General features: G+C 39.7%; 1 protein-coding gene across 2 annotated transcripts in view; it reads left to right on the forward strand.

The window, feature by feature from the left end:
* Positions 1 to 27,562, forward strand: part of st18 (ST18 C2H2C-type zinc finger transcription factor) — a 131,323-nt gene that overhangs the window by 18,309 nt on the left and 85,452 nt on the right. For both annotated transcript variants that reach the window (XM_061920479.1, XM_061920478.1), the window contains exons 2-3: positions 11,384 to 11,427; positions 12,793 to 12,973. In XM_061920479.1, coding sequence (XP_061776463.1) covers positions 12,799 to 12,973 — 175 coding nt within the window. In that variant the 5' untranslated portion in view covers positions 11,384 to 11,427; positions 12,793 to 12,798. The remainder of the gene's footprint in view (positions 1 to 11,383; positions 11,428 to 12,792; positions 12,974 to 27,562) is intronic.

A 27,562-nucleotide genomic window follows, 5' to 3' on the forward strand; every position in this document is an offset into this window, starting at 1 on the left:
CATTCCAGACAACATCGGGGGCCTGCAGGTACTTTGTGCGACCTCCAGATATAACAGCCATTGTAAGGTTGTAGCCCCTTTTGAGCTCTGCCTTCGTGGCCTCGCTGATATAGCATTAGTACAAGTCCCATGCAAGTAGCCTTGGTCCGAAGTGAAATTTCCCCACTGCCCTCTGGAGCCAATCCTTTGTCGGGTCATCATTAAACCAGCCATTCTTGGAGGAAGCTATGATCGCCCCGGGGATGCTCTGCATAGCCTTTACATCACGGACAGCACCTTTAAACACAATGTAAGGCTTCAGATTTGTCCCGTCTGCTTTGCAAGAGCCCAAGGCGCCTCTCTCATTGACCGTACTAAAACCAACCATGTCAAACAAGATGGCTGTTTCATCCATAGCGATGATATTCTTGGGCTTGATTTTCTTGGCTTCTATCTGTTTAGTAGAGAAAATGAGGAAGTTGACAATCTTCTCGACGGGAGCGTCTTTCTGTGCAAGAGTTGTTCTCCTCCTGAGGGTAAAGTTGTTTACGCTAGTCACTCGTTGCACCAAACATCCCCGCGGTGTCTCTCGTGTCACTCGCGGTGGCATACAACTCCTTGGCCTTAATGCGGATCATTTTGCGGGACACACGGTGGTGGTTCAGTCCATGAACGCGATGTATCCACTGACACAAATTAGCATCAAGCTCGTCGCTCACTTTCTTCATACCTCTGCCAGATAAGCGAGCCCGTTTTCCATCGATTGCCGACTGAGATAGTAGTTCTCCTTTTTTTTTTTTACATTCGCGTACACGTTTTGGGTCAACGTTAAACTGCTTGGCCGCTGCCACACCAGAATTCTGCTCTGCATACTTCACAACCGCTAGCTTGAACTTTAAGTCAAACTTTCAGTTTTTCATCCCCCTTAAAGTATTCCCGTCCATCAGTTGTGGTGTACAGCTATACATGGGCTATTATCAGGAAGAGGCGTTTAATTCACAAAATGGGCTCAGACCCCGGGCGGCTATTAGGACATGGGCGGTTATTTGCCCAAGGGCGTTTACTAGGTAATATACGGTAAATATTTGAATAGGTATTAATTTAAAGAGTGATGTTTGATTTTTGGACAAAAAACTTGTTATCATTAACATACAAAACTGTAGATACTTACAACCTCACATGCCCCCATGTGTTTGAGTTAAACATTTGTAATGCAAGTCAACTTTTACCTTGTTTATGCTTGTTTGCTGCTCTTACCTATGCAGGATGTTTTCTGGTAATGCTGCATCATTAATGTAGTGCCATTGTGAAATGCTAGCTCCGTTTGACAGCGCAAACATCTTACCACTTTTTCAATTTTAAATGATTGCAAAACCTTTGCAGCTTCTCTCGTCTTCTTTGGAACCTTTGCTCCCTTTCTCTCTCTAGGCACTCTGCTGCCTTATCTACATCACTGTACCGCAGGTGCATCATTCTTAATTGCGCCTTATTGGAGCTGTCTGGATTTGATACATATAAATGAATTAAAAGAATCATCAAAGCAACAAAATACATATCATGTATTTTTTTAATGTCAAGTTGTCTGATTTAATTGATGAATATTTGCAGCCCTACTTTTGTCAGTTACAAATTTTGTAAAAAATAGCCCTCTTATACATGTCCATAAATGTTTGCTGCAGAGGACACAACTTCTTAGGAGGATATCTGATTACTCCTTGCTGTATTAAAAGCTACTCAAAATGCTGTCATCATAAGTCAGCAATGACGAAACCAATAAGATCTTTATATGGTGATACTGCAATTAGGGTTTATTACCGTATTTTTAGGACTATAAGGCGTGCTTAAAATCCTTTCATTTTCTCAAAACTCAAAAGTGCACCTTATAACCCGGTGCGCCTAATGTACAGAATAATTTTGGTTGTGCTTACCGACCTCAAAGCTATTTTATTTGGTACATGGTGAAATGATAAGTGTGACCAATAGATGGCAGTCACACATAAGAGATATGTGTAGACTGCAATATGACTCAGGTAAAAAACAACACAATTGTATATGTTCCATTTAAAATATAAAACATTACACACAGCGCTCAAAAATCTATTAATATGTTTTAGTACGACTTTGGTAAGCTATGAAGATTGGACTGTGCTTCAACATACAAGTATTATTATGGTCTGTGTATAAGGTAAGACATATTATCTGGCGTTTTGTTTTGAAATATCATGCAAAAGAAACTTTTCTTACCTTCTGGTACCTGTTTGGGATCTGCATAAGTCCTGAAAAATTGCACGCATCCATCTTTGTAGTCCTTGCCGACACCGTATTTGATAAGGTTCTTCTTTTGCTCTATCTTCTTGTTATGGGACATTCAGAATCAGAAGAGTTTTATTGCCATTGTTTGAGAACGGGTTCACAAACTAGGAATTTTACTTGGCGCAATTGTGCAACATAAAACACATATAACACAAAATAGAATAACATGAGCTGTAACTGAGCTATCAGATCTTGTTATTTTTTATGTGTCTGATGGCCGAGGGGAAATAACTCTTCAGGTGGTGGGAGGTGAAGGGTTTCATCCTCCACTGTTGCCATTTCTAATATAAATTATTGTAAAGTTCTTACTTATATCTGTCTGTAAACTCGCCAAGAAAGCGCTAAAACATACCGGTGTAGTGAGTTTACATTAGTCACCAAAGGAACTTTAGTTATTGGAGAGTTCCGGTCGAACGTTTTTTCACAGGACACATTTCCAGCATTGTTATTGCACTAGTGAGCCACGGATGAGGAGATGCTACTTTGTTATTGATTTAAGTAAAGTCTGAATGTCATTAAAACAGTTAGCTCTATCTTTTGACACTTCTTCCACTCCCGTCCTTGCACGCTACACCGCTACATCAAAGTTGACGAGGAGAAGACACTGCGGAAGGTGAGCCATATAAATAAGACCGCCTACAAAACGGCGCATCCTAAAGCGACTGTCGGAAATCGGCTTGAGGATGATCTGGAAAACATAATCTATGCAACATTTTGACCCATTACATGTTGTGTAGAATACAAGGAAGTATTTTCAATTTTGAAAAAAACAATATTAATAAAAATAATAATAATAATATGACCCCTTTAATCCGCCCTATAATCCTGTGCGCCTTTTTATGAAAATAGACCTGACTAGACCTGCTCATCGGCTGTGCGCCTAATAATCCGGTGCGCCCTGTGGTCCAGAAAACACAGTACTTAAAAAACACAAGGTAAGTCTGTTTTATATAAGTGAAACAAAAACAAACAACTTACAGTGCAAAGTTGTAATGTAGCCTTTTCCAAGCCACATTACAGTGGTCACAGTGAGTCCACACTTCATGTAAACGATTCCAGTGCATCAATTTGATTTCAAGAGGCGATGAGGGCCCACGAACATGTAAAACAATAACTATGACTTACTAAGGGGGAACGATGAAAGAAAGTTTCCTAAAAACAATTTGTGAGAAGTGTTCATAGATAAACTTATTGCAAGGTTAAATATCGGGATAGTATGCCATAGCTTTATTTTGTCACACTCAATGTTGGCAATAATGCTGTTAGAGTACTAGGGCCGTTTAGTGTCACAACGAAGCTGCATCCGAGTAGCAGTCGGCTTTCTAAAACTTATTGCTCATACTCTGTGTTCGGACTCAAAAATGTGATAATTTTTTGCAAAGTAATCGTTGTTGGCTCTCACAAAGTCAGCATTGTTGTTGATGGGGAAGGGATCTGTGTTTACTCCTACTCCTGGCTTCCTTATTATCTCTCGAAACGGCTCGGGAATGTCCGTGAGATTGATATTATTTTCATCATGTCTATTTATTTGCAAACTTTGTAAGTCCTTTGTCATAAATAAGATATATATGATAATAGCTTCACTATTAGGGCAACTTGTTTTTCCACTCTTTTAGTACTTTAAGAAAAGATCCCAATATTTATACAAACCCCTTTTCCATATGAGTTGGGAAATTGTGTTAGATGTAAATATAAACGGAATACAATGATTTGCAAATAATTTTCAGCCCATATTCAGTTTATTATGCTACAGAGACAACATTTGATGTTCAAACTGATAAACATTTTTTTTTTGCTCATAATCATTACCTTTGGAATTTGATACCAGCAACACGTGACAAAGAAGTTGGGAAAGGTGGCAATAAATACTGATAAAGTTGAGAAATATTCACCAAACGCTTATTTGGAGCATCCCACAGGTGTGCAAGCGAATTAGGAACAGGTGGGTGCCATGATTGGGTATGAAAGCAGCTTCCATGAAATGCTCAGTAATTCACAAACAAGGATGGGGCGAGGGTCACCAATTTGTAAGCAAATTGTCGAACAGTTTAGAACAACATTTCTCAACGAGCTATTGCACGGAATTTAGAGATTTTAACATCTACGGTCCGTAAAATCATCAAAAGGTTCCAAGAATGTGGAGAAATCACTGCACGTAAGTGATAATATTATGGACCTCTGATTCCTCAGGCGGTACTGCATCAAAAACCGACATCAGTGTGTAAACGATATCACCACACGGGCTCAGGAACACTTCATAAAACCACTGTCAGTAACTACAATTGGTCGCTACATCTGTAAGTGCAAGTTAAAACTCTGCTATGCAAAGCAAAACCCATTTATCAACAACACCAAGGAACGCCGTTGGCTTGGCTGGGCCCGAGCTCATCTAAGATGGACTGATGCAAAGTGGAAAAGTGTTCTGTGGTCTGACGAGTCCACATTTCAAATTATATTTGGAAACTGTGGACGTGGTGTCCTCCGGAACAAAGAGGAAAATAACCATCCGGAATGTTATAGGCGCAAAGTTCAAAAGCCAGGGGGTTTATTAGTGCCCAAGGCATGGGTAACTTACACATCTGTGAAGGCACCATTAATGCTGAATGGTCCATACAGGTTTTGGAGCAACATATGTTGTCATGCAAGCAACGTTATCATGGACGCCCCTGCTTATTTCAGCAAGATAATGCCAAGCCACGTGTTACAACAGCGTGGTTTCGTAGTAAAAGAGTGCGGGTACTTTCCTGGCTCACCTGCAGTCCAGACCTGTCTCCCATCAAAAATGTGTGGTGCATTATGAAGCGTAAAATACGACAGCGGAGACCCTGGACTGTTGAACGACTGAAGCTCTACATAAAACAAGAATGGGAAAGAATTCCACTTTCAAAGCTTCAACAATTAGTTTCCTCAGTTCCCAAATGTTTATTGAGTGTTGTTAAAAAAAAAGGTGATGTAACACAGTGGTGAACATGCCCTTTCCCAACTACTTTGGCACATGTTGCAGCCATGAAATTCTAAGTTAATTATTATTTGCAAAAAAAAAAAAGTCAATGAGTTTGAACATCAAATATCTTGTCTTTGTAGTGCATTCAACTGAATATGGGTTGAAAAGGATTTGCAAATCATTGTATCCCGTTTATATTTACATCTAACACAATTTCCTAATTCATATGGAAACGGGGTTTGTACATAAATGCAATTTTTTGTCAGAATGTCATCCAGACATGTTTTTAAAAGTTTTACTTGAATGCATGTAATTTATTTGCCCAACATTTGGTTACAGTTTTTTCAGTCTGTATTTTGGTTTACCATTGCAAAGAATACCAATAAATGCACTTTTGTGTAAATTCACCTAAGTTTACATTTTTGGTTACGTAAATGGGCTTTGTACTTTCAGTATTTAATGTTGTTACTTTAAGGAACATTTTTAGTGCATTTTTTAATGCATGTAATATGGCACACTATAATCTATTGAGTTCAGATCAATGTCAGATTTTCTAAAAAAAAAACTGTATATAGTGTTTTCATTCTTCAATCTGTTAATATAAATATGTTAAAGATGTTGTCAAACGTAATAACGTGTGAAATAACATCTCAGTTACTTACTAACTCAATTACTTTTTGGGAGAATTAATTTGTTACTATAACTAATTACTTTTGATGACCAAACACTGGTCACATGTCAATTATTGACGCAAAAGGACATACAGAAATGCATGTAAACATAATGAATTTGAGATTTTCTCCGAGTAGCATAGGATCAGAACTGTATATCAGAACTGTATAAAGGCTCAACATACAGTTTCTTCAATCTTATAAATTAGTGCTGCTGAAACCTCCAGAATGTCTTGTCATAACCAAGTCTCTTGCTCGTTCTTGATCGCGATTGACTGAAGCTGCTAAAGTCTTTTTGGCGGCATAGAACTATGTTTTTGACAAAAATGTTCAGAGCAATAGACAAGTCCAATGAACTTGATAAAGATTTTAGTCTTTGGTTGGTTTATTTTTTGCAACTATATAAGCTTATTACTTCGAATAGTAAGTACAGGTTATGTCACCACTTTGCCTTAATTTGAAATGTGCCTGTGAAAAAGCTCAGTTTTGCCCATTACCCTCCATCTTAAAACAGTTGGCACACTTCTACAAATATAAAGACCCATTATTAACTCCAGATGTATAATTCGTTTTCCAATGGAGACATAGAGAATGTGATGCTACTCCATCTGGCAACAACTTGTATATAAAACGCAATCAAAAACCGATCAAAAACCGCCCTTCTCATTGTGATACCTTACTTTAAAATACCGGATTTGATGATTAGGACAAACTAATGGGTCAAAGGAATAGCCCCTTTTGGTTGGCACAATAAACAGAATTGGCTAGACCTTGGTTAGCCATGCTTCCTCATGCAGGCAGGTCTCCAGGGGGCCAGCAGGACCCCACAGACGGGCGACTATAGGGGCCAGGTGACCCTGTCTCTGAGGTTAGCAGAAAACACTAAAGAGGGATGGGCCGGGAGCTGAGGAGCCACTGAGTGCGAGTGTGTGAGGATGGTGATGGCAGCTGTCAGTGGTTTGGAAGGAGAAGCAGACAGATTGTGCGTTCTGTTGGTGCCGCCAGTTTGCCACCTGGCACGCTTCTCCTTGTTAGAACTTCTTGCTGTTTTTCTCCTCATCACAGAAAATGTTGCTCCTCTTATCCTCCCGCCGTCATCAGGGGAAGTTGGATTTGTCAAAAATGTTTACTGACGATTGCTCAATTCGCCATTCTTAACAAGTATTGTGTTAGCTTTTTACTTTTCCCAAACATGTCAGATATTGTTCTACTCCATGTGTTCATTGGAGAGAATTGCTGTGGTTTAATATGAAATACTCACAAAAAGCCCCTTAATGTCCACTGAAAAGCATTCATCTGGAAATGTTGAGGGTTGTTTTAAGCGAGCTTCTTTTACACATTTCATGATCTATTCTAGTGTTCTATGCAGTTACCATAGTTAATTATTTGAAGATGTAAGACATCCTTCTTCTCCAGCTGTTTTTCATTAAAAAAATTTAAAAACTAAATTGTCGAAAATCCATTATATTATAATTTTATTAAAAAAAAAAAAAGAAATGTACTTTTTGTTTAGGTTCACCTGAATATTAAGTAATAATTTCCAATATATTAACCGTTGGCCCGCGAGTTAGTCAAAAAGGTGTGCTGTTTTGTTTCCGTGTTGTGGGTTTTAGCTTGTGTTTTCTACTTTTCTTTACATGTTTCTCAGTGCAAGTTTGCTTGTTAACCAAACAAGTCAAGGTTTTTCCATTGTTCACGTATTTGCTCTGTAAACAAGTAAGCCATTCTCCCTCTGCTTTGTGTTAGCTACTTAATTAGCCAAACAGGAAAGGTATTCTTTTTAAGATAGCTAGTTAGCTGTTCAACAAATAAATGTCATGTTTCTCTGTTGAGCAATCATTTGCTTGCATACTTGTACGTGGGTACAAGCATGCTCTACTGTGTCAAAAGTACGGCCGCATCAGTGCCGCGAACAGGTGTTGTCTGGCTCGCAGGATGAGTTTGCTAAGTATAAAAATGAGCCGAAATTTTTGAATGAAAGTAACTGCTGTTGTAAATGTGTCCACTAGATGTGGCAATAGCAATTATTTGTATTCTTGTAGATGTTGCTACATTTGTAAAAAAAAACAAAAAAAACAACATACACCAGTCGAGGAAAATGAGCAAATTACATAAATAACATCCTTTTATTTGATTTTGATATTTTTTTTTTATCTTGATAGATTGAAAATTTACACCGATGAGTTGACTGATGAACATTATCACACAATTTATTCAGAAAGTATAAATAACGACAAATAAAGATAGAATATTATTAACCGCAAATTGTAAGTGTAAAAATAACATTATGATTTGAACATTTTTAGAATGTGCTTGTTCTATTTTCAAACAAAGAAAACAATCTGAAGTTGTCTTTATTTTTAAGTTATTGTGCTGTGATTTTACCAGTCTGACCCACTTGGGAGTAGATTTTTCCCTCTGTGGCCCCCGATCTAAAATGAGTTTGACACCCCCTCTCTTACTCCATTATTTGTCAGATGGATAAATGATTTTGATAGCTAACTATAGTTGAACATAAGTTAACAGAAAAAAGACATATTTCAAATAGCAAAAGCTGAACAATTTTATTTATTAACAGATAAATAGAAAAACAACTTATCATTTTAAGTTGCCAAAAGTGAAAATTAATTCCTGGTTGGTTTTGTAGTTTGTTCTTTTGTGTATGATAAATGCATGGTATTCTAATACTACTACTACCATTTACAAAGTAAAGGATTTGATTTACTTATGAAATTAAAAATCTATAACTTTCAAATCCCATCAAAGCGGTAAACACCACCCCATGTTTTAGTTTAGTGGTTAAGTAAAGAAAAAAAACAGGAACAGCTTAAAAGTACATTTAAAAATCAAATTTGGCAGTCATTCCTTGTTCCAACAGGATTTACAAAAAAAAGTCTTTCATTGGCTATAAATATATGCAAAGCAAGTGGCGTGGTGATCTGGGTGCCAGAGGTGGCGCTTTACTCGGGATATTCTGGCTTGGGCCTGTAAGGGACATAAATTAACATGAATTAACACATGCATGCAATAAGAAAATAATTAATTCGAGTTATCAGTCACCTCTTCCATTCCAGGAATCTGATTGACAAGATAAAGTAATGTGCAAACTGCTTTTTCAAAGCTAACAGCCTGGAGCGCCCCTCCTATTAGTTAGTCATTCCCTCAGTATCACACCCAGAATCTGTCATTTCACAATTTTCTCCTAGAATGCATATGTGCCGCTCTCACCACTCCACTACAGCAACTGCCATCTAACAAGTTGACACAGAGGATGACACCATTCACATCCAGTATTCAGCTCCATATACTGCAAAGCTTCTGAGGCAGACGGGTCAAGAATATGGTACATTCTGTTCTCCAAACCATTGAATTTGCTCTTCCACAATAATTTGTATTTTACAAAATAAATTGTGTGTAGCTCTTAAACGGGTAAGCTTTCCTTCTCCATCGTTCATATGTTAGCTAGCATGTGAGTTACATCTCTGCAGAACGTAAAGTAGCTATATCGGTTATTTTATTTGTATTTTTAATCTATTAGCTGTCTTTCCTAATATGCCATGTGATAACCAGCTAGTTAAGCAAGCATATAAGTCAGGGGTAGGGAACCTATGGCTCTAGAGCCAGATGTGGCTCTTTTGATGACTGCACCTGGCTCTAAGACAAATCTTAGCTGACATTGCTTAACACAATAAGTAGTGAATACTTCTACTGGTAATCACAGTGTTAAAAATAACGATCAAAATATAGAACATTCTCATGCATTTAATCCATCCATCCGTTTTTAACCCTACTTGTTCAAGAAGTCGCGTTAATGGTAAGAAGTATTTTATTTATTGTTGTTTAGCTTCAGAATAACAATGTTATTAAAAAGAATAAGAGACTTATTATCCTCTAAAAATGTTGGTCTTACTTAAAAATGCACGCATTTAGTTGTATTCAGTGTTAAAAAACAACAAAAACTATATGGCTCTCACGGAAATACTTTTAAAAATATTTGGCTTGTATGGCTCTCTTAGCCAAAAAGGTTCCCGACCCCTGATATAAGTGATGTTTTTGTATTTTTGAATAAAGCAAGCAAGAGTCTTACTGTCTTTGATATGTTACCTAGTTAGCTAAGTAACCATCTACAAGCCAACCATGTACGTTTTTCATCTGTTAACGGGCTAACTAGTCCAGGGGTCAGCAACCCGCGGCGTTTGAGCCGCATGCAGCGCTTTAGTGCGCCCTAGTGGCTACCTGGAGTATTTTTACTAAAGGATTGAAAATGGAAAAAGATGTGGGAAAAATATTTTGACACAAACCTTCCCAAGTGTTAGAAACCCCACTGTTTAATATGTTTGTGTGTATGCCTCTCTGATGAGACTAATGGGTGAACAATGTTTTGTCAAACTGGTTATTGAACTCACCATAGTGTGGACTGTGACGCAACAGTTTGTTTACATGCAGAATCTTCCACTACTATATTGTCTCATTTTGTCAACCAAATGTTTTATGCTGTGTGTGAATGCACAAATTTGCGCTTTGTTGATGTTATTGAGTTGTTGGAGTGTTAATCAGGCATGTTTGGTCAGTGCATGAATCAGAATCAGAATAGTTTTTATTGCCATTATTTGAGAACGGGTTCACAAACTAGGAATTTTTCTTGGTGCAATCGTGCGACATAGAAGACATAAATATACCTTATGAGACTTCTGCCTCATTTGTAGGTATATTTAAGCTCATTTAATATACTTTACTTTTATCGTCTTTGTATATAATTTAGTTTTGCATGTCTCATGACACATTTCAGATAGTTGTTTGTGTGCCATGTTGTTCCAGACCACAGCAAACATTACCTGGCTGGCCAAAGATTGTAATAAATCTATTAAAAGAAGACAGCCTGCCGTTGCCTTTAACTTGGACACACACATCTGTACCTTTGGCCATTAAAAGCCAGTAATTTCCAGGAGTTATCTTACCTTCTGAGTAACCTCTGATTTAATGATGGTTTCTAATGTTGTAAAAATGTGGAGAATAAATATTACATTTCAACATTTCTATCAACAAGACAAAGTCATTTTGATAGTAGGCTATTATAACTAATATAGACACGTCATGTGTTGCCTTCATTGTAAGACTAATATCCAGCTTTTATTTTTTTGCGGATCCAGACAGATTTGTTTTTTGTATTTTTGGTCCAATATGGCTCTTTCAACATTGTGGGTTGCCTATCCCTGAACTAGTCAAACAATTGACTTTTTGACATATTAGCACTTAGCCGTCTAGTGACCAAGCAAGTAAATTACATTTGGTATCTTGTTAGCCCAAATACTGTATATACGTTTTCCTTTGTGAGTAAGCCAAGCAGTATAAAATGGTTAGCAAAACAATTACAACAATCTTATATCCTTCTGTTAAATTCAAGTTTATTTCCATGTCACGTTGTTAGATTTGAGAGCATTTGCCTTTACCATTCTAATGTACTTTTCTATCCTAGAGAAATGCCATTCTCTGGAGGAGACACTTTTGAATCATCTTGATGTAAGTACCATGAATTTTCAGAAGAAATTTGACCACATGAGGTTTTAGAAGATGATGTTCGAATTTGGGTTGGAAGTTCACTGCAGAGTAGCGTTCACAAAAGTTGTTCTGTTAGTTGCAAGCACGGTGTCAGTTGGTGCCTGCCCCATGTGGTCCTCACCGTTCAAGCCTGACTACAAACTGACTGCAACCCGGCACATGGCCTCATTTGTTCACATCTCCTCCACCACCCCCTCTCTGTGAAAAGAGTTATGCTGTCTGTTTTTGAATGGACAGCGTTTTGCTTTGTGTGCTGGACCAAAACAGAGGGCAAAGTTAGTCAGCAAGTTGCATTAGCATCTGCGTTGGGATTCTTCTTGGAGCCTCTTTTTTTGTCGCAAAGTTTCACACAATGTTGTACTCTGTGTTCGAGCCCAATGGCGCACTAAAGGTAGGAACACGCTCTCACTACAAAGCTAAAAAGTATAGAAAGGGAGTAAGGGGTGCAATGGGATATTTCTCATTTGTGTTTCCAAACAAGTAAAATGATCACACAGGGTTAGAAAGTGTGCAACAAAATGCCAGTGCGTTGTCGCTGAAATATTCATATGCTTTTTATCTGATCTATTTCCTAACCACAAGGTATTTGCCTGCGAATCCCTGCCACTTTTCATATTACCTGGAGGCGAATGCTATATAGATTTATACAAGTTTATTTACAACAAGAGCCAAGCCATTCCTCTGGAAACTAGGCTGCAGATCAAAGGATTGTTTTGATCTCTACTTAGCATATTTGTTTAACCTAGCCAGTGATTCTGAAAAGTGCACAAGCTTTTTGGTGATATGCAGAGCACCCTTTATCCGTCTTTTTCTTCTGTTCGCGCTGGATTTAAGTACTTTCTGTATTTAGGAGACAACTGGATTTGCCAGCTTTTGAAATGTAGTTGCCCACTGCTAGCAGTCTTGGCACTTGCAAATAGATAACTAGGTATGTTCCACTGCTAATCCCGAAAGGCCTTGTAATAGTATTTGTGGACTGTACAGCTCTCAATTAGGGCATAATGTGCTATTTTTATTTTCCTTTACGTTGGATTAAATGTGAAAACATGTTTGTTTTTTTCTTTCTATCTTCTGTCTAGCACCGTTTTATTTTTTATTGTTTTCACTCGAAAAACAAATGTTGAAATGCTCTCTAAAAAGATGCCAGGGCAATCAGAACAGTTTCTGGAATGCTTAAGAGAATGCATATGCACACAATGCCCTAATTCCTCTCTTACTTTTGGTTTGGGAAAGATGAGCCCAGGTTTAGCGAGAGCCAAAAAAAGGGGGCAGATGGCTCACAAGAGGGATAAACCTGGGAAGTCATGCTGTAAATGTGTTCTACAGAAAACAATGAAAGGAGCGGACAAAGCGATTGTGACAAAGTCCTTTGGAAAACGGAAAAGCAGCTCTCTAAGGTCCAGGACCATGGAGAAGCCGGATGAGCCGTCCGAGGAGAGCAAGGAGGAGAAGCCATCCAAGAGCACCTGCAAGGACCCTCAAGTCGGCAAGAAAGCAGCAGATAAAAGTAACGTATCTCCTTAAGCTTATTCACACTGTCCAGTCCCCAAGCTTGTTTTGTCTTGAGGCAATTTTAATTATTACTGAAGCGACTTGATTTTTTTTGTGTTTTTTTTACCGTTTGACTCTTTGGCCTGCCACATCCGGTGAACAAACAGACCACATTGTTGGGCAGGAGAATTCCTTTTGGAGGCAAAGTGTGTCTCAGATGATACCGCGTTGCCAGGAAAAGACAAAGCAAAAAATAGCAAACACAAAAACAATCACAGGTGCATGGGAAAAAGAGGCAAGCGAGTGAATGGTCACCGCGGTCCCCGGGAGGTCTTTCAGTGTTAGCCAGTGCTGTGGGTGGACTTCTGACAAGGACGTTGGTACCCAGCCAGGTGTAGTGTGTAACTGAGAATGCTCCTGTTTATTCTTTTCACATGCTAATGCGGCTCCTCTGTGACTCTGAAAAATGGCAAAACTTTTTCTTGGAGTTAACATTTCTGTTCTTGTTGCAATACCTGGTCTTCTATCACAGTGGTGGTCTGATTCAAAGGCTCCTGGCTCGCCTTTATAGGAGTTTTTGGGAGGGTGCCAAGGGATGGGGATTAATAAACTCCACTGTCCATCATGAAAAACATACACTTATTTTAGTGCAGATAGGTTCATGTTACTGTATTCATGATCCGTGGTATTTTGCTATCAAAATCATCACAAGAATACCGTTACGTGTGACGGTTTAAAATGATCTGTGTAAATTTTTGCTGGCACTTTTGAATTGGTAAAGTTAACTACATTCCCTGGCGAAAACACAACCTCTTTTGTTTGCGTATAGTGCGAAGCAAAGTCGCCACCTTCATCTGAAGTGTTCCCAAGACGACACACAAAGCCGGAAGTTGTGATGTTTTAACCTACTTTTTTTTCAGTAACATTGTATCAACTTGTGGTTTAAATCGATTTGTATCCATGTTTTAAGTAGGAAATAGGCCAGGCGGAAGCACGGATGAAAGAAACGTTTGGTGAAACTACATTACAGGGAACACAAGAAATATGAGCAGCTACTTAATAAACCACCACCCGAAAAATATATTTGATACCAAAGAGGCCAAGCATTAATTTGTGAGGTATTTACATTACTAAATGTTTGTCTGAATATTGTCTATATATATATAGTGCTGGAGCCGATCTCAGCTACAATCGGGGGGTAGGCGCGGTACACCCTGGACAAGTAGCCTATGTATATATACATATACAAAGTTTATGTATATATACTTAGTAGTATATGTATAATATATACTTTGTAATATATATATATATATATATATATATATATATATATATATATATATATATATATATATATATATATATATAATAAATATATATATATACACACACACACACTTTCAGTTGGGTTTCTTTAAACTGACAATATAAAAATCCAGTGTAACTAATGTAAATCAATATTGTTCACGTTAGTTTCTTTCAACTTTTCCTTCAGAGAAACAGTGTCCTTTGTAATGGACATCTTTTATCACTTTAAAAAATACTGATTCTCAGAAAAGTTAGCAGGCAATTAAACATTTAATAATGTAAATACCTAACAAATTGATGCTTGGCCTCTTTGGCATATACATATACATATATATATATATATATATATATATATATATATATATGTATGTATGTATGTATGTGTGAATGTGAGTGTGAATGTTGTCTGTCTATCTGTGTTGGCCATGCGATGAGGTGGCGACTTGTCCAGGGTGTAAACCACCTTCCGCCTGATTGTAGCTGAGATAGGCGCTAGCGCCCCCCGCGACCCCAAATGGGAATAAGCTGTAGAAAATGGATGGATGGATGGATGTATATATATATATATATATATATATATATATATATATATATATATATATATATATATGTATGTATGTATGTATGTACATATATACATATGTATGTATGTATGTACATATATACATATATATGTATGTATGTATGTACATATATATGTCTATATACTTTGTAGTAATAATATTATTAGAACATTTGAGCAATATGTATGTGTTCAATGACAGCAAGTGTGTTTATTTCAAACATTTTTGCCTTTCATTTTACACACTATAACATTTTTAAGTCTTTTTTTTTTATACAAACATCACAATAATATTGTACCATGGGCTTAAGACCGTGATAATATCTTAATTTCTACAATCTATATTGAGTTTTCCAATTTAGAAGGCAATTTTCATGGTTTTGCCAATTGTTAAACACATATTCTGGCTTTCCTATTGTTTTGTATTTGCACTGCAGTCATTATCATTTATTTGTAATATATGATAATAATATAGAATTTTAATTAGCCCTCAAATACATTTAATACTGGAATCTAAGGCGGAAAATTGCAGTGACACAATGATCTTAATATATTATGCTATAAAAAAACAATATCAACATACGTCAATTATTGATATTTTGGGACTAAACATCTAGGATGCAACATGATATCTATGCAACTATATAAACAGTTAAACCAGATGTTTTGAACAAGCCTTTATGGTTCAAAACTGGTCGAGGATGAGACATGGCACTGCTATCAAAAATATACAGAAACAAATCATACTAATAGTGTAAATTTATTAATGAATGCTTGTTTTTCAGCATACATAACTCCTGAGAAAAAAAACTTGTGACATTTTAAATAGCTAATAAAAAGCCTATTGTCTAATTCAGTGTGGCCTCCCACTAGGGGCCTTTCTTTACCTTATAGTGCAAACGTGCTTCAAACATTGCATCTACCATCTGCACTTCGAGGAACTCTTCATTATAGCCATTTAAAAAAGAAAAAAAGAAAAAGCTGTCTCGAAGGACACCATTCTGATTTCAGCCTTTCGCCTGCATTACTGCGTGTTCATTGTAATTATAAGGGAGGAGTGTTGCCAGGCTAGCGCGCGAGATGCCAGGTGCACACTACCATAATCTAGCATTTTGAAACAACTCAGAGCATTAACAACAGTGTCTGCATGCTACTCCGCCATTAGTTCACTCCAGCTTTCAGTCATCCACGCTTTTTTTTTGTGCATAGGAGTAAAGTGGAATACTTTGTGGTGTTCCATTTTCCTAAGCCTTCTTAGGTTATGTGACTGAGCCATGCTGCTGTGTGAAATTTTATCCCAATACTGGCACTGTATCCTTGTGAGGGTGTCTTGTTAAATAGGTTTACTTAGCGCCTTTGCTGGCATTTTCCGAAGATAGCAAATGCATAAACAGTGTCCATGATCGGATTAGCCGTTCGACAAAATGATGTAACTCTTTGTCTCTCTTGTGTGGCACGCAGGTTTCTCCACTTAAGTTCACTGGTCATCACATCAATATAATCCACACATTACAACTATAATAGCTGACAGCACAAGTTAATCAGACGGATCCAGATCCTGCCTCCAAGTACACCAAATGGAACACAATGCATGATTTAGGAGGCATTTAATTTTGAACTTTGCTTATGTTCCTCCGCAGCGTTGAGGCGCAAGATTCAAATTACATGTGATAAGTGTGAAGTGTTCCTTAAGCATCCATACAGAGGAGAGCAAAGTACACCATGCCAAGTACAGCTCCAGCAGCATTTCGCACCTGAGGACATTTTGCTTTACATACTCACAAGGTGTGTCAAGACACAACGCTAATTAGGCAATTTATGACGGAAATCAGTTAAAGCATCGCCGTGGATCACGCCTATTTACATTTTAATTACGACTATTACCTTTTCTTTATTTTTTTGGGACGTGACCATAGGGAGCCCAATTCCTCCCATGCACTAGAGAGAAGCAAAATAACTGTTTTCCACCGGCGGTTTAGATGCTTGTTTATCACTTTTAAATACCGTCATCTTTGCTGAAATCCCCTCTCAAAAGAACCTTTCACTTGCTGGAATAAATTCAAATTAAAATTTAAATCCCTCTTTGCATTTCTTCAGCCTTTTTTAAAATAGCTGCCTCCTTTTAGAAAGCTGTTTATGTAGTGATCTGTTCATAATCCAGTTTGTTTCTCAACAGCGAAAAAACACAGAAATCGTATTATCACTATCTTGGAGAGATGATGCGAGAAATCAGAGAGTATAAATGTCTGGATCTGCGGAAGTTTTTAAAGTTGCCAAGCTTAGGAAGAGGGACAAATAAATCCCAGTAAATAAGCCTGAATACTTTTATTTGACTTGATAAATGTGCACAAATACAAGGCAGTTTATACAAATACAGAGACATCACATGAGAAATAAATATGTATTCCTTTGGTAAATGTCGTATATATCTTGGATAATGCAGGAAGATGGCTCATAACAATTGCTGGGGCTTGTGACCATTGAGAGGAAAATCGGAAGATTAAAACCTCAGAAGCTGAAAAGTCGTGCAAATCTCGCTAAACCTCTTTCTAATCTTACGAGGTGGTCACCTTCCAACAGCTTGAGAAAAACAATATCCAATCAGAAATGTAACATGCGGAAAAAGAACAGAAATTTACATGCAGCGTCTTTTGATAACAGTCCATCTGAGATGGCACTGAAGAGGCCACAGGGGAATATTTAATTTGCCCGGGCTAGATTGGAATTATTGTTTGGAAATAAATTATAATTGTGTCTCCAGAAAGTTAAGTAAGATCGAAACAAAAGCAAATCATTGAGCCAGCCGCATTAATCACTCAACACCCAAGAAACTTACTTCATAATCAGTTTCTTTGTTTGGCTCAAAGGGCATTTGCATGCTCAATCACAAAATTGCAAATCATCCACGTAATGTCTGTTTTGCATGAACTCAGCAGCACAACAAACCAACATAACAGGTAGAAATGTACATATGCAGTTACATTTTTCATATAATTCACTAATTTTAGTTAAAGCACATTTGTCTTTGTCAGAGTGTAAGAGTTTTTGAATTTGGACAAGACAAGAAAGGGCCAAAATAGTGCAAGTTATTGGATTAAGAGTAAAGTTTATGATTTTTTTTTTTTTACTCACTTGTAATTTTTTTTTCTTTTTCTTTATCCGAGCTCGAAATACTTAGTTGACTGGAGTGTTCTTTATTACACCAGACGTTGCCAGGATCCTTTAGAATGGTGCAAAATATAGCATTTAATCAAAAATGGTTTGTATAATAGAGGCTATGAATTGTTGATGACATACATGGTCAAACACTTGTAATTAATATATCTCTATCACAAGTCTTTACTTACTTTCTAGACATTTGTAGACATTTAATAACAGCTATATAGTCACCTTTACACTCGTTTTCCTTGCTGAATGCCAAAGGGTGCTTTAACTGTCATTTCTCTGTCCAGGCTTTCACAGCACACCGCTAGTTTGATTATTTAATTCAAAGCGAATGTGTGAAGCTGCGGCTAGCACACTTAGCACACCCTATTGCATCCACGCTAAGACAGTCGCAAGATTTGAACTAATTGTCATACAGGTGAGATTTGTCATCAAAACTTACCATGTTTTCCAGACCATAGGGCGCACCGGATTATAAGGCGCACTGCAGATGAATGCTCTATTTGTGATCTATTTTCATATGTAAGGTGCACCGGATTATATGGCGCAATAAAGGAGTCATATTATTATTATAATTTTCTGACAGTCGCTTCCAGATGCGCCATTTTGTGGGCGGTCTTATTTAAGTGGCTCACCTTCGGCAGCGTTTTCCCTCGTCATCTTTGTTGTAAGGGTGTAGCGTGCAAGGACGGGAGTGGAAGATTTGTCAAAAGATAGAGCTAACTGTTTTAATGACATTCAGACTTTACTTAAATCAATAACGGAGCAGCATCTCCTCATCCGAAAACAACAACACCGGAAATATGTCCTGTGAAAAACAGGCCGAACGGAACTCTCTATTAACTAAAGTTCCTTGGGTGAATAATGTAAACTCATTACACCGGTATGTTTTAGCGCTTTAATGGTGAGTTTACTGACAGATATAGGTAAGAAATTTACACTACTTTATATTAGAAATGGCAACAGCGGAGGATGAATTTCCCATAACAAGAAGATAGAGAAAAATAAGAAGCTACGAAGGCAGATGCGCACACTTTTTCAAGATTTATGCAGATCCCAAATACAGATCAGCAGGTACCAGAAGGTAAGAAAAGTTGGTTTTGCATAATATTGAGAAACAGAATGCCAGATAATATGTCTTACCTTATACACACACCATAATAATACTCGTATGTTGAAGCACATTCAACGGTGCGGGTTCATAGCTTACCAAAGTCATACTAAAACATTTTGATAGATTTTTGAGCGCCGTGTGTAATATTCTATATTTTCAATTGAACATATAAAATATTGGTTTTGCTTACTTGAGTCATATTGCCATCATAGTGCAGCCTACACATATCTCTGGTCACACTTATCATCACCCCATGTACCAAATAAAATAGCTTAGAGGGGGTTAAACTCAACCAAACTTGTTCCTTTCATTAAGTGCACCGGTTTATAAGGCGCACTGTCGAGTTTTGAGGGAAAAAAAAGGATTTTAAGTGTGCCCTTCAGTCCGGGCAATATGGTACATCACATAACCTCTTTCGGACGCACTCTGACTCAGGCGGGAACTGTTGATGGTCTTTAAATGGTCTTCCCACTGCAGCAACCAATCTTTGAGTTCGGGTCTAAATGAACAAACTCTAGATAAGCCAAGGAGCTCGGTTTCCTCTCGTCACTACGAAATACACCACCGGGGACGCCTCATCCTAATTTACTTTTTCTGTCCTGGAAAACGCAAAGAGACTACTGTATTTTTTGGACCATAGGGCGTACCGGACTAAAATGTGCACTGTCGATGAGCGGCTCTATTCAGGTCTATTTTCATACAAAAGGTGCACCGGATTATAAGGCGCATTAAAGGGGTCATATTATGATTTTTTTCAAAATTTAAAAACACTATCTTTTGGTCTACATAACATGTGATGGTGGTTCTTCCGTGAAAGTGTTGCATAGTTTATGTTTTACTGACCATTTCAAGTTGCTTTCTGAGCGTTTCTTTAAGATGCGCCGTTTTGTGAGTGGTCTTACCTACGTAGCTCACCTTTGGCAGCGTGTTCTCCCTGTCATCTTTGTTGCAGCAGTGTGGGAGTGGAGGAAGTGTCAAAAGATGGTGCTAACTGTTTTATGACATTCAGACTTCACTTAAATCAATAACGGAGCAGCATCTCCTCATCCGTGGCCCACCAATGCAACATCAACACCGAAAATTTGTCCTGTGAAAAACCGTTCGACCGGAACCCTCTAATACCTAAAGTTCCTTGGGTGAATTATGTAAACCCACTACAGTTTTTAGCACTTTGAAGGCTAGTCTGCTGATAGATATAAGTAAGTACTTTAAATTAGCATGGTCATCTGTGACTAAGCTGCCAAAGAAGAGTGTGCGCCCTGAGATCGGTAGGTTGTGAACTTGTGAGTTCAAACCCCGGCCGAGTCATACCAAAGACTAAAAATGGGACCCATTATCTCCCTGCTTGGCACTCAGCATCAAGGCTTGGAATTGGGGTTTAAATCACCATATACGATTCCCGGGCATGGCCACTGCTGCTGCCCACTGCTGCTGCCCACTGCTGCTTCCCACTGCTGCTGCCCACTGCCCCCTTCACCTCCCAGGGGGTGATCAAGGGCGATGGGTCAAATGTAGACAATAATTTTGCCACACCTAGTGTGTGTGTGACAATCATTTGTACTTTAACTTTTTATTGGAAATGGTATCAGCGGAAGATGAATGCCACATAAGAAGGAAGAGAAAAAGAATAAGCTTATGACTACGGCGCTGGCATGTACTACAATTGCGGACAATTTCAGGACTTATGCAGATCCCAAATACACATCAGCAGGTACTAGAAGGTAAGAAAAATTGATTTTGCATAATTTTGCGAAACAAAACGCCAGGTAATATGTCTGCTAATAGGTGCCATTTTGCTGTCCTTATACATACAGAATAATAATACTCATGTTTAATGCGCCCACAAACCATAAAGCGGTGCGACTTCATAACTTGCCGAAGTCTTAAAAAAAAACATTTTGACAGATTTTTGAGCGCCGTGTGTATTGTTCTATATTCTCAGTGGAACATTTTAATCAATCAATGTTTATTTATATAGCCCTCAAGTGTCTCAAAGGGCTGCACAAGCCATAACGACATCCTTAAATGGGTTGTACTTGTATAGCGCTTTTCTACCTTCAAGGTACTCAAAGCGCTGTGACACTACTTCCACATTTACCCATTCACACACACATTCACACACTGATGGAGGGAGCTGCCAAGCAAGGCGCTAACCAGCACCCATCAGGAGCAAGGGTGAAGCGTCTTGCTCAAGGACACAACGGACGTGACGAGGTTGGTACTAGGTGGGGATTGGACCAGGGACCCTCGGGTTGCGCACGGCCACTCTTCCACTGTGCCACGTCGTCCCACATAAGGGCAAGGAAAAACTCACAACCCAGTGGGATGTCAATGTGAATGACTATTAGAAACTTTGGAGAGGGCTGCAGATGTGGGTGAAGCAATACACTGTCAACACCGTGTATGGTGGGGGTGGTGTTCTGCTGACCTCGACTGCGGATGTTGTGGATTGGTGGACAGAATACTTCGAAGACCTCTTCAATCCTACCAACACGTCTTCCTATGAGGAAGCAGTGCCTGGGGAATCTGTGGTGGGCTCTCCTATTTCTGGGGCTGAGGTTACAGAGATAGTTAAAAAGCTCCTCGGGGGCAAGGCCCCAGGGGTGGATGAGATCCGCCCAGAGTTTATTAAGGCTCTGGTTGCTGTGGGTCTGTTCTGGTCGACAAGACTCTCCAACATCGCGTGGACATCAGGGACAGTACCTCTGGATTGGCAGACCTGGGTGGTGGTTTGTCTCTTTAAGAAGGGGATCCGGAGGGTGTTCCAACTATCGTGGGATCACAGTCCTCAGCCTTGCCGGTAAGGTCTATTCAGGTGTACTGGAGAGGAGGCTACGCTTGCCCAACCAGTCTATATGTGCTTTTTGGACTTGGAGAAGGCATTCGACTGTGTACTGTGGGGAATGCTCAGAGAGTATGGGGTAACGAACTGTCTGATTGTGGCGGTCCGCTCCCTGTATGATCAGAGTCAGAGCTTAGTCCGCATCGCCGGCAGCAAGTTGGACCAGTTTCCAGTGAGGGTTGGACTCCGCTAAGGCTGCCCTTTGTCACCGATTCTGTTTACAACTTTTATGGACAGAATTTCTAGGCGCAGTCTGGGCGTAGAGGGTATCTGGTTTGGTGGCTGCAGGATGAGATCTCTGCTTTTTGCAGATGATGTGGTCCTGATGGTTTCATCCGGCTAAGATCTTCAGCTCTCACTGGATCGGTTCGCAGCTTAATGTGAAGCGACTGGGATGAGAATCAGCACCTCCAAGTCCGAGTCCATGGCTCCTGTCCAAAAGCAGAACGTAGTAACTCACTTCTAGAGATACCCTTGAGATACTAGGTTTTTCTGTTGTATCTACGCGGTTTTGTGGTAGTTGCTAGGTCATGCCATGCGCGTAACAGCTTACTTACGGAACAAATTACAATATCGCATACACTAATGTAAAGCATATCACCTAGTAACTCCAAAATTATTATCAGCTCAGTTTTGACCAAAATTGAGTTACTGGGTTTTGCCTTTGGACGGGAGATGGTTCCTGCCTGGAAAAGGGTGGAGTGCCATCTCCGGATTGGGGAGAATATCTTGCCTCAGGTAGAGGAGTTCAAGTAACTTGGAGTCTTGTTCACGAGTGAGGGAAGAGTGGATCAATAGGTCAACAGGCGGATCGGTGCGGCGTCAGTGGGATGTCAATGTGAATGACTATGAGAACTCTTGGAGAGGACAGCACGTCCGACCAGTAGGACGCCACGTGGAAGACCCGACCTCGGATAAGCGGAAGAAGATGGATGGATGGTTGTTTCCGTAGAGGGCTTTGCCCTGAAACCGGATTGAAAGGGTTCACAGAGATTGTTGGACGCTAAGTCTTTATTTAGCCGGTAGTTTACTATGAGGTCAGGATCGAGGTTAGGTCTTTTGAGCAGAGGATGAATAACCGCTTTTTTGAATGCTAAGGGAACAGTGCCAGAGGAAAGTGATAAGTTTATAATATTTAGCACCGATGGACCTAATAATAGTTTCCCAGGAAGTGGGTCAAGTCAAAATGTTGTTTGTTTTATCCCGTTTACACGTCATAGCAATTCCCCTAATGTTATTTCATCAAAAAGAGAGAGACTATTTTGGAGGGCAGTATCCGTCGTATATACAGTCATATCAGTGTTAATAGAACCCAATTGTAGCTGGGATGCGTTGTCTTTAATCTCCTTTCTAATGAGTTAAATTTTCGTATTAAAGAAATTCATAAAGTCATCTGCCGAGTAGGTGGAGCTACTGGGAGGAGTCCCTTGTTGGGTTAGCGATGCTACTGTACTAAACAAATATTTAGGATCTTTTTTTTTGAGGCGAATGAGAATTGAATAATATTTAGATTTAGCTAAGGTAAGCATGTGTTTATAAGTTATTAAATTATCACTCCATGCTGAATGGAAAACCTCAAGTTTAGTTGCACGCCATTTGCGTTCCAGCTTTCTTCATGATAACCTATGAGCTTTAGTTTCTTCTGTAAACCATGGGGTACGCCTTTTAAAGGCCCTTTTTAGCTCTAGCCGTGCTATACTATCAATGGTTTCGCGCAGGGCGTCATTAAATGTGTTAGTGAGGTTATCAATAGTGCCCACATAATTTGGGAATGGTGCCATTACCGATAGCAGTAGGCCAGCAAGAGTCATCGTTGTGGCAGCATTAATGTTGCGGCTGCTATAGCAGTTATTATTATTATTAGCTTGTTGACAATGAGTCAGAACTTCGAATTTTATAAGGTAATGACCGGACATTACTTTAGTATACGGAAGTATCATAACTCTGGAGGTGGTGACACCCCTGACAAGCACTAGATGTATCGTATTACCGTTGCGATGCGTGGGTTCATTTATTATTTGTGTAAGACCACAGCTATCAATTATAGTCTGGAGCGCCGTGCACGGAGGGTTTAAAGTTTTGGTGTTGTTTACTGCCATGATATGGCAGTCTACACCTATCTCTTACGTATGACTGCCATCTAATGGTCAAACCTATCATCACACCATGTACTAAATAAAATTGCTTTGAGGTCAGTAAGCACAACCATAATTATGCCGTACATTAGGCGCACCTGATTATAAGGAGCACTGTCGATTTTTGAGAAAATGAAAGGATTTTAAGTGCGCCTTAAAGTTCGAAAAATATGGTACATTTAATTGGTCACTCAAAGACTAAGATTAAAAACATAATAATTTTACTCAATATTCTTTGTCACAGCCTTTGTAATTCCTCTCTTTTGAAACCGGGCTTCTATGTGCTGGAACCAAAATTGACGTTGTTCTGCTGCTTGATTGCCGCGCAGAAGATGACGCCAACATTAACCGTGTTGTTAGCATTGGGTGGCTCAAGTCCCGTCTGCGTTGTTCCCCCTGTGGTTCTTTGATATCGCTCACTTCAAAGGCTCACCAATGTGGAGGTGGTATTGATGAGGCAGAATTCAAAGATGAAATGCGTCAACAGTGAGGCATGTAAAAAAAAAAAATGGCTCCATCGGCATGAAAATGTGAGTTCTATTTGGTGAATATTTATAGTGATCACCACAATATTATAATACAAATTAATATAAATCCTGTACTCTAATACATCTAAGACATAAAAAAGGCTTCATTTTAGATTTAATTTAGCCCAATAATACATCAAATCTACTTAAAACAGAAAACTGATAAAAATTAAACTGCAACCTTTGTCATGGGAGGACTGTATTGTGTTCGGGCCAGAAGATGTCCATTCAAAAAATACAAATAAATAATTTTCCATGAATAAATGTGGGCTGAACTGCCTATATCACAAAGTTGCAGTCCTTGACCAAATAACAAGCAGAATTTTTGGATCACTCATGGGACATCTGAGGCCAGACAGAAATGCCTTCCTGTTAGTTGTGTCTAGACACACTATTACGGCCACCAAGGTCATTACCGAAACGCACATTAATACACACCTGTTACCATTGTCTACTTGCTCGTTTTTTTGGCCCAACATCTAAGCTGCTATCTGCCCTTTAAGAGGCGTGTCTGCTTTCATTGTGCGCCTGCCTGAGTAGAAAAAGATGGGAAGAGACCCCCAGAGACGCCCTGAATGTGGATGTCACCTCCCAATGACACCGCACAATGAGTTGCTGGCCTATGAACCACAAAAGCCAAGAGTGGACTGACCACTCAGATGTTGATTTGTCAAATGAGAGCAAAATGCGCTCGTTTGAGGGCAGTATAGACCAACTGTTGTAGGGTGATGGAGGATGCATTTTCTTGTCCTCGGCTAGCAATTTTCATTTAGCAGCTAGTGACCTTTTACTGCATGTGTGTCTCTGGCACAAAAGTTGGTATTAGTACTGGATAGTTTATTCAAATACAAATGTATTGATCATTTAGGGCAGTGGTGTATTGAGAATTGTAGTGCCTTCTCTTCCTGTCTAAATTTTTATTTTTTTTTTAAATTCTCTCAGGATTACTTTTTCTAAAAATATAGCATAAATTAAAAATAGCAGATTTAGAAATGTTGATCAATATCCTCCTGACGATTATTTTGTTAAATCTGTTTCTAATCGGAGTCACAGATTTGAGGAAAAAAATAGTCCTGTTATGCAAAACATAAATGCCCACTGCAGAAAATATGTTGGTTCTCAGGAGGAATAATTACTCAGATTCAGCCATAGTACAATTTTAGAGCCACTTTTTACTGGGCAAAATTCATGGAGCAGTGTCATAACTGCCTCAAAGCTGCCAAAAAACTGGACCATTAGACTATTGGAAGCATGTTTTTTTTTTCTTTGTATTGAATACAAATCTCAGGAGACAAAAAAACTGTGGAATTTACTGTTGAGATTAGTTCATTTATCAGAAGTGTGGAATCGAGTCACAGGACTTGGACTCGAGTCAGACTCCATCCATCCATCCATCCATCCATCTACTTCCGCTTATCAGAGGTCGGGTCACGGGGGTAGCAGCCTAAGCAGGGAAGCCCAGACTTCCCTCTCCCCAGCCACTTTGTCTAGCTCTTCCCGGGGGATCCCGAGGCGTTCCCAGGCCAGCCGGGAGACATAGTCTTCCCAACGTGTCCCGGGTCTTCCCCGTGGCCTCCTACCGGTTGGATGTGCCCTAAACACCTCCCTCGGGAGGCGTTCGGGTGGCATCCTGACCAGACCCGAAGCACCTCATCTGACTCCTCTCGATGTGGAGGAGCAGCGGCTTTACTTTGAGTTCCTCCCGGATGGCAGAGCTTCTCACCCTATCTCTAAGAGAGAGCCCAGCCACACGGTGGAGGAAACTCATTTCGGCCGCTTTTACCCGTGATCTTATCCTTTCGGTCATGACCCAAAGCTCATGACCATAGGTGAGGATGGGAACGTAGATCGACCGGTAAATTGAGAGCTTTGCCTTCCGGCTCAGCTCCTTCTTCACTACAACGGATCGGTACAATGTCCGCATTACTGAAGACGCCGCACCGATCCGCCTGTCGATCTCACGATCCATTCTTCCCCCACTCGTGAACAAGACTCCTAGGTACTTGAACTCCTCCACTTGGGGCAGGGTCTCCTCCCCAACCCGGAGATGGCACTCCACCCTTTTCCGGGAGAGAACCATGTACTCGGATTTGGAGGTGCTGATTCTCATTCCGGCCCCTTCACACTCGGCTGCGAACCGATCCAGTGAGAGCTGAAGATCCCGGCCAGATGAAGCCATCAGGACCACATCATCTGTAAAAATCAGAGACCTAATCCCGCGGCCACCAAACCGGAACCCCTCAACGCCTTAACTGCGCCTACAAATTCTGTCCATAAAAGTTATGAACAGAATCGGTGACAAAGGACAGCCTTGGCGGAGTCCAACCCTCACTGGAAACGTGTCCGACTTACTGCCAGCAATGCGGACCAAGCTCTGAGACTGATCGTACAGGGAGCGGACTGCCACAATAAGACAGTCCGATACCCCATACTCTCTGAGCACTCCCCACAAGACTTCCCGAGGGACACGGTCGAATGCCTTCTCCAAGTCCACAAAGCACATGTAGACTGGTTGGGCAAACTCCCATGCACCCTCAAGAACCCTGCCGAGAATATATAGCTGGTCCACAGTTCCACGACCAGGACGAAAACCACACTGTTCCTCCTGAATCCGATGTTAGACTATCCGGCGTAGCCTCCTCTCCACTACACCTGAATAAACTCGAGTCAGACTCGAGTCATGAATTTGATGACTTTAGACCCGACTTGACAAAATGTAAAGAGACTTGCAACTCAACTTAGACTTTAACATCAATGACTTGTGACTTCACTTGGACTCGAGGCTTTAGACCTGACAAGACTTGCTACTTGCCCCAAAACCCAAAGATTAAAAAGTTATTCAGGAGCGCTCCGTATCTTTCATCGTGGACGTGTGTCTGTCAGCGTGTGTGCTGTCTGTCAGTACAATATCCAATCAAATTAGAACCACGTTGTTTTCATCCCACAGCATTC

Source organism: Nerophis ophidion, linkage group LG14, assembly GCF_033978795.1.
Source record: "Nerophis ophidion isolate RoL-2023_Sa linkage group LG14, RoL_Noph_v1.0, whole genome shotgun sequence".
In the NCBI taxonomy this organism is placed as follows: domain Eukaryota; kingdom Metazoa; phylum Chordata; class Actinopteri; order Syngnathiformes; family Syngnathidae; genus Nerophis; species Nerophis ophidion.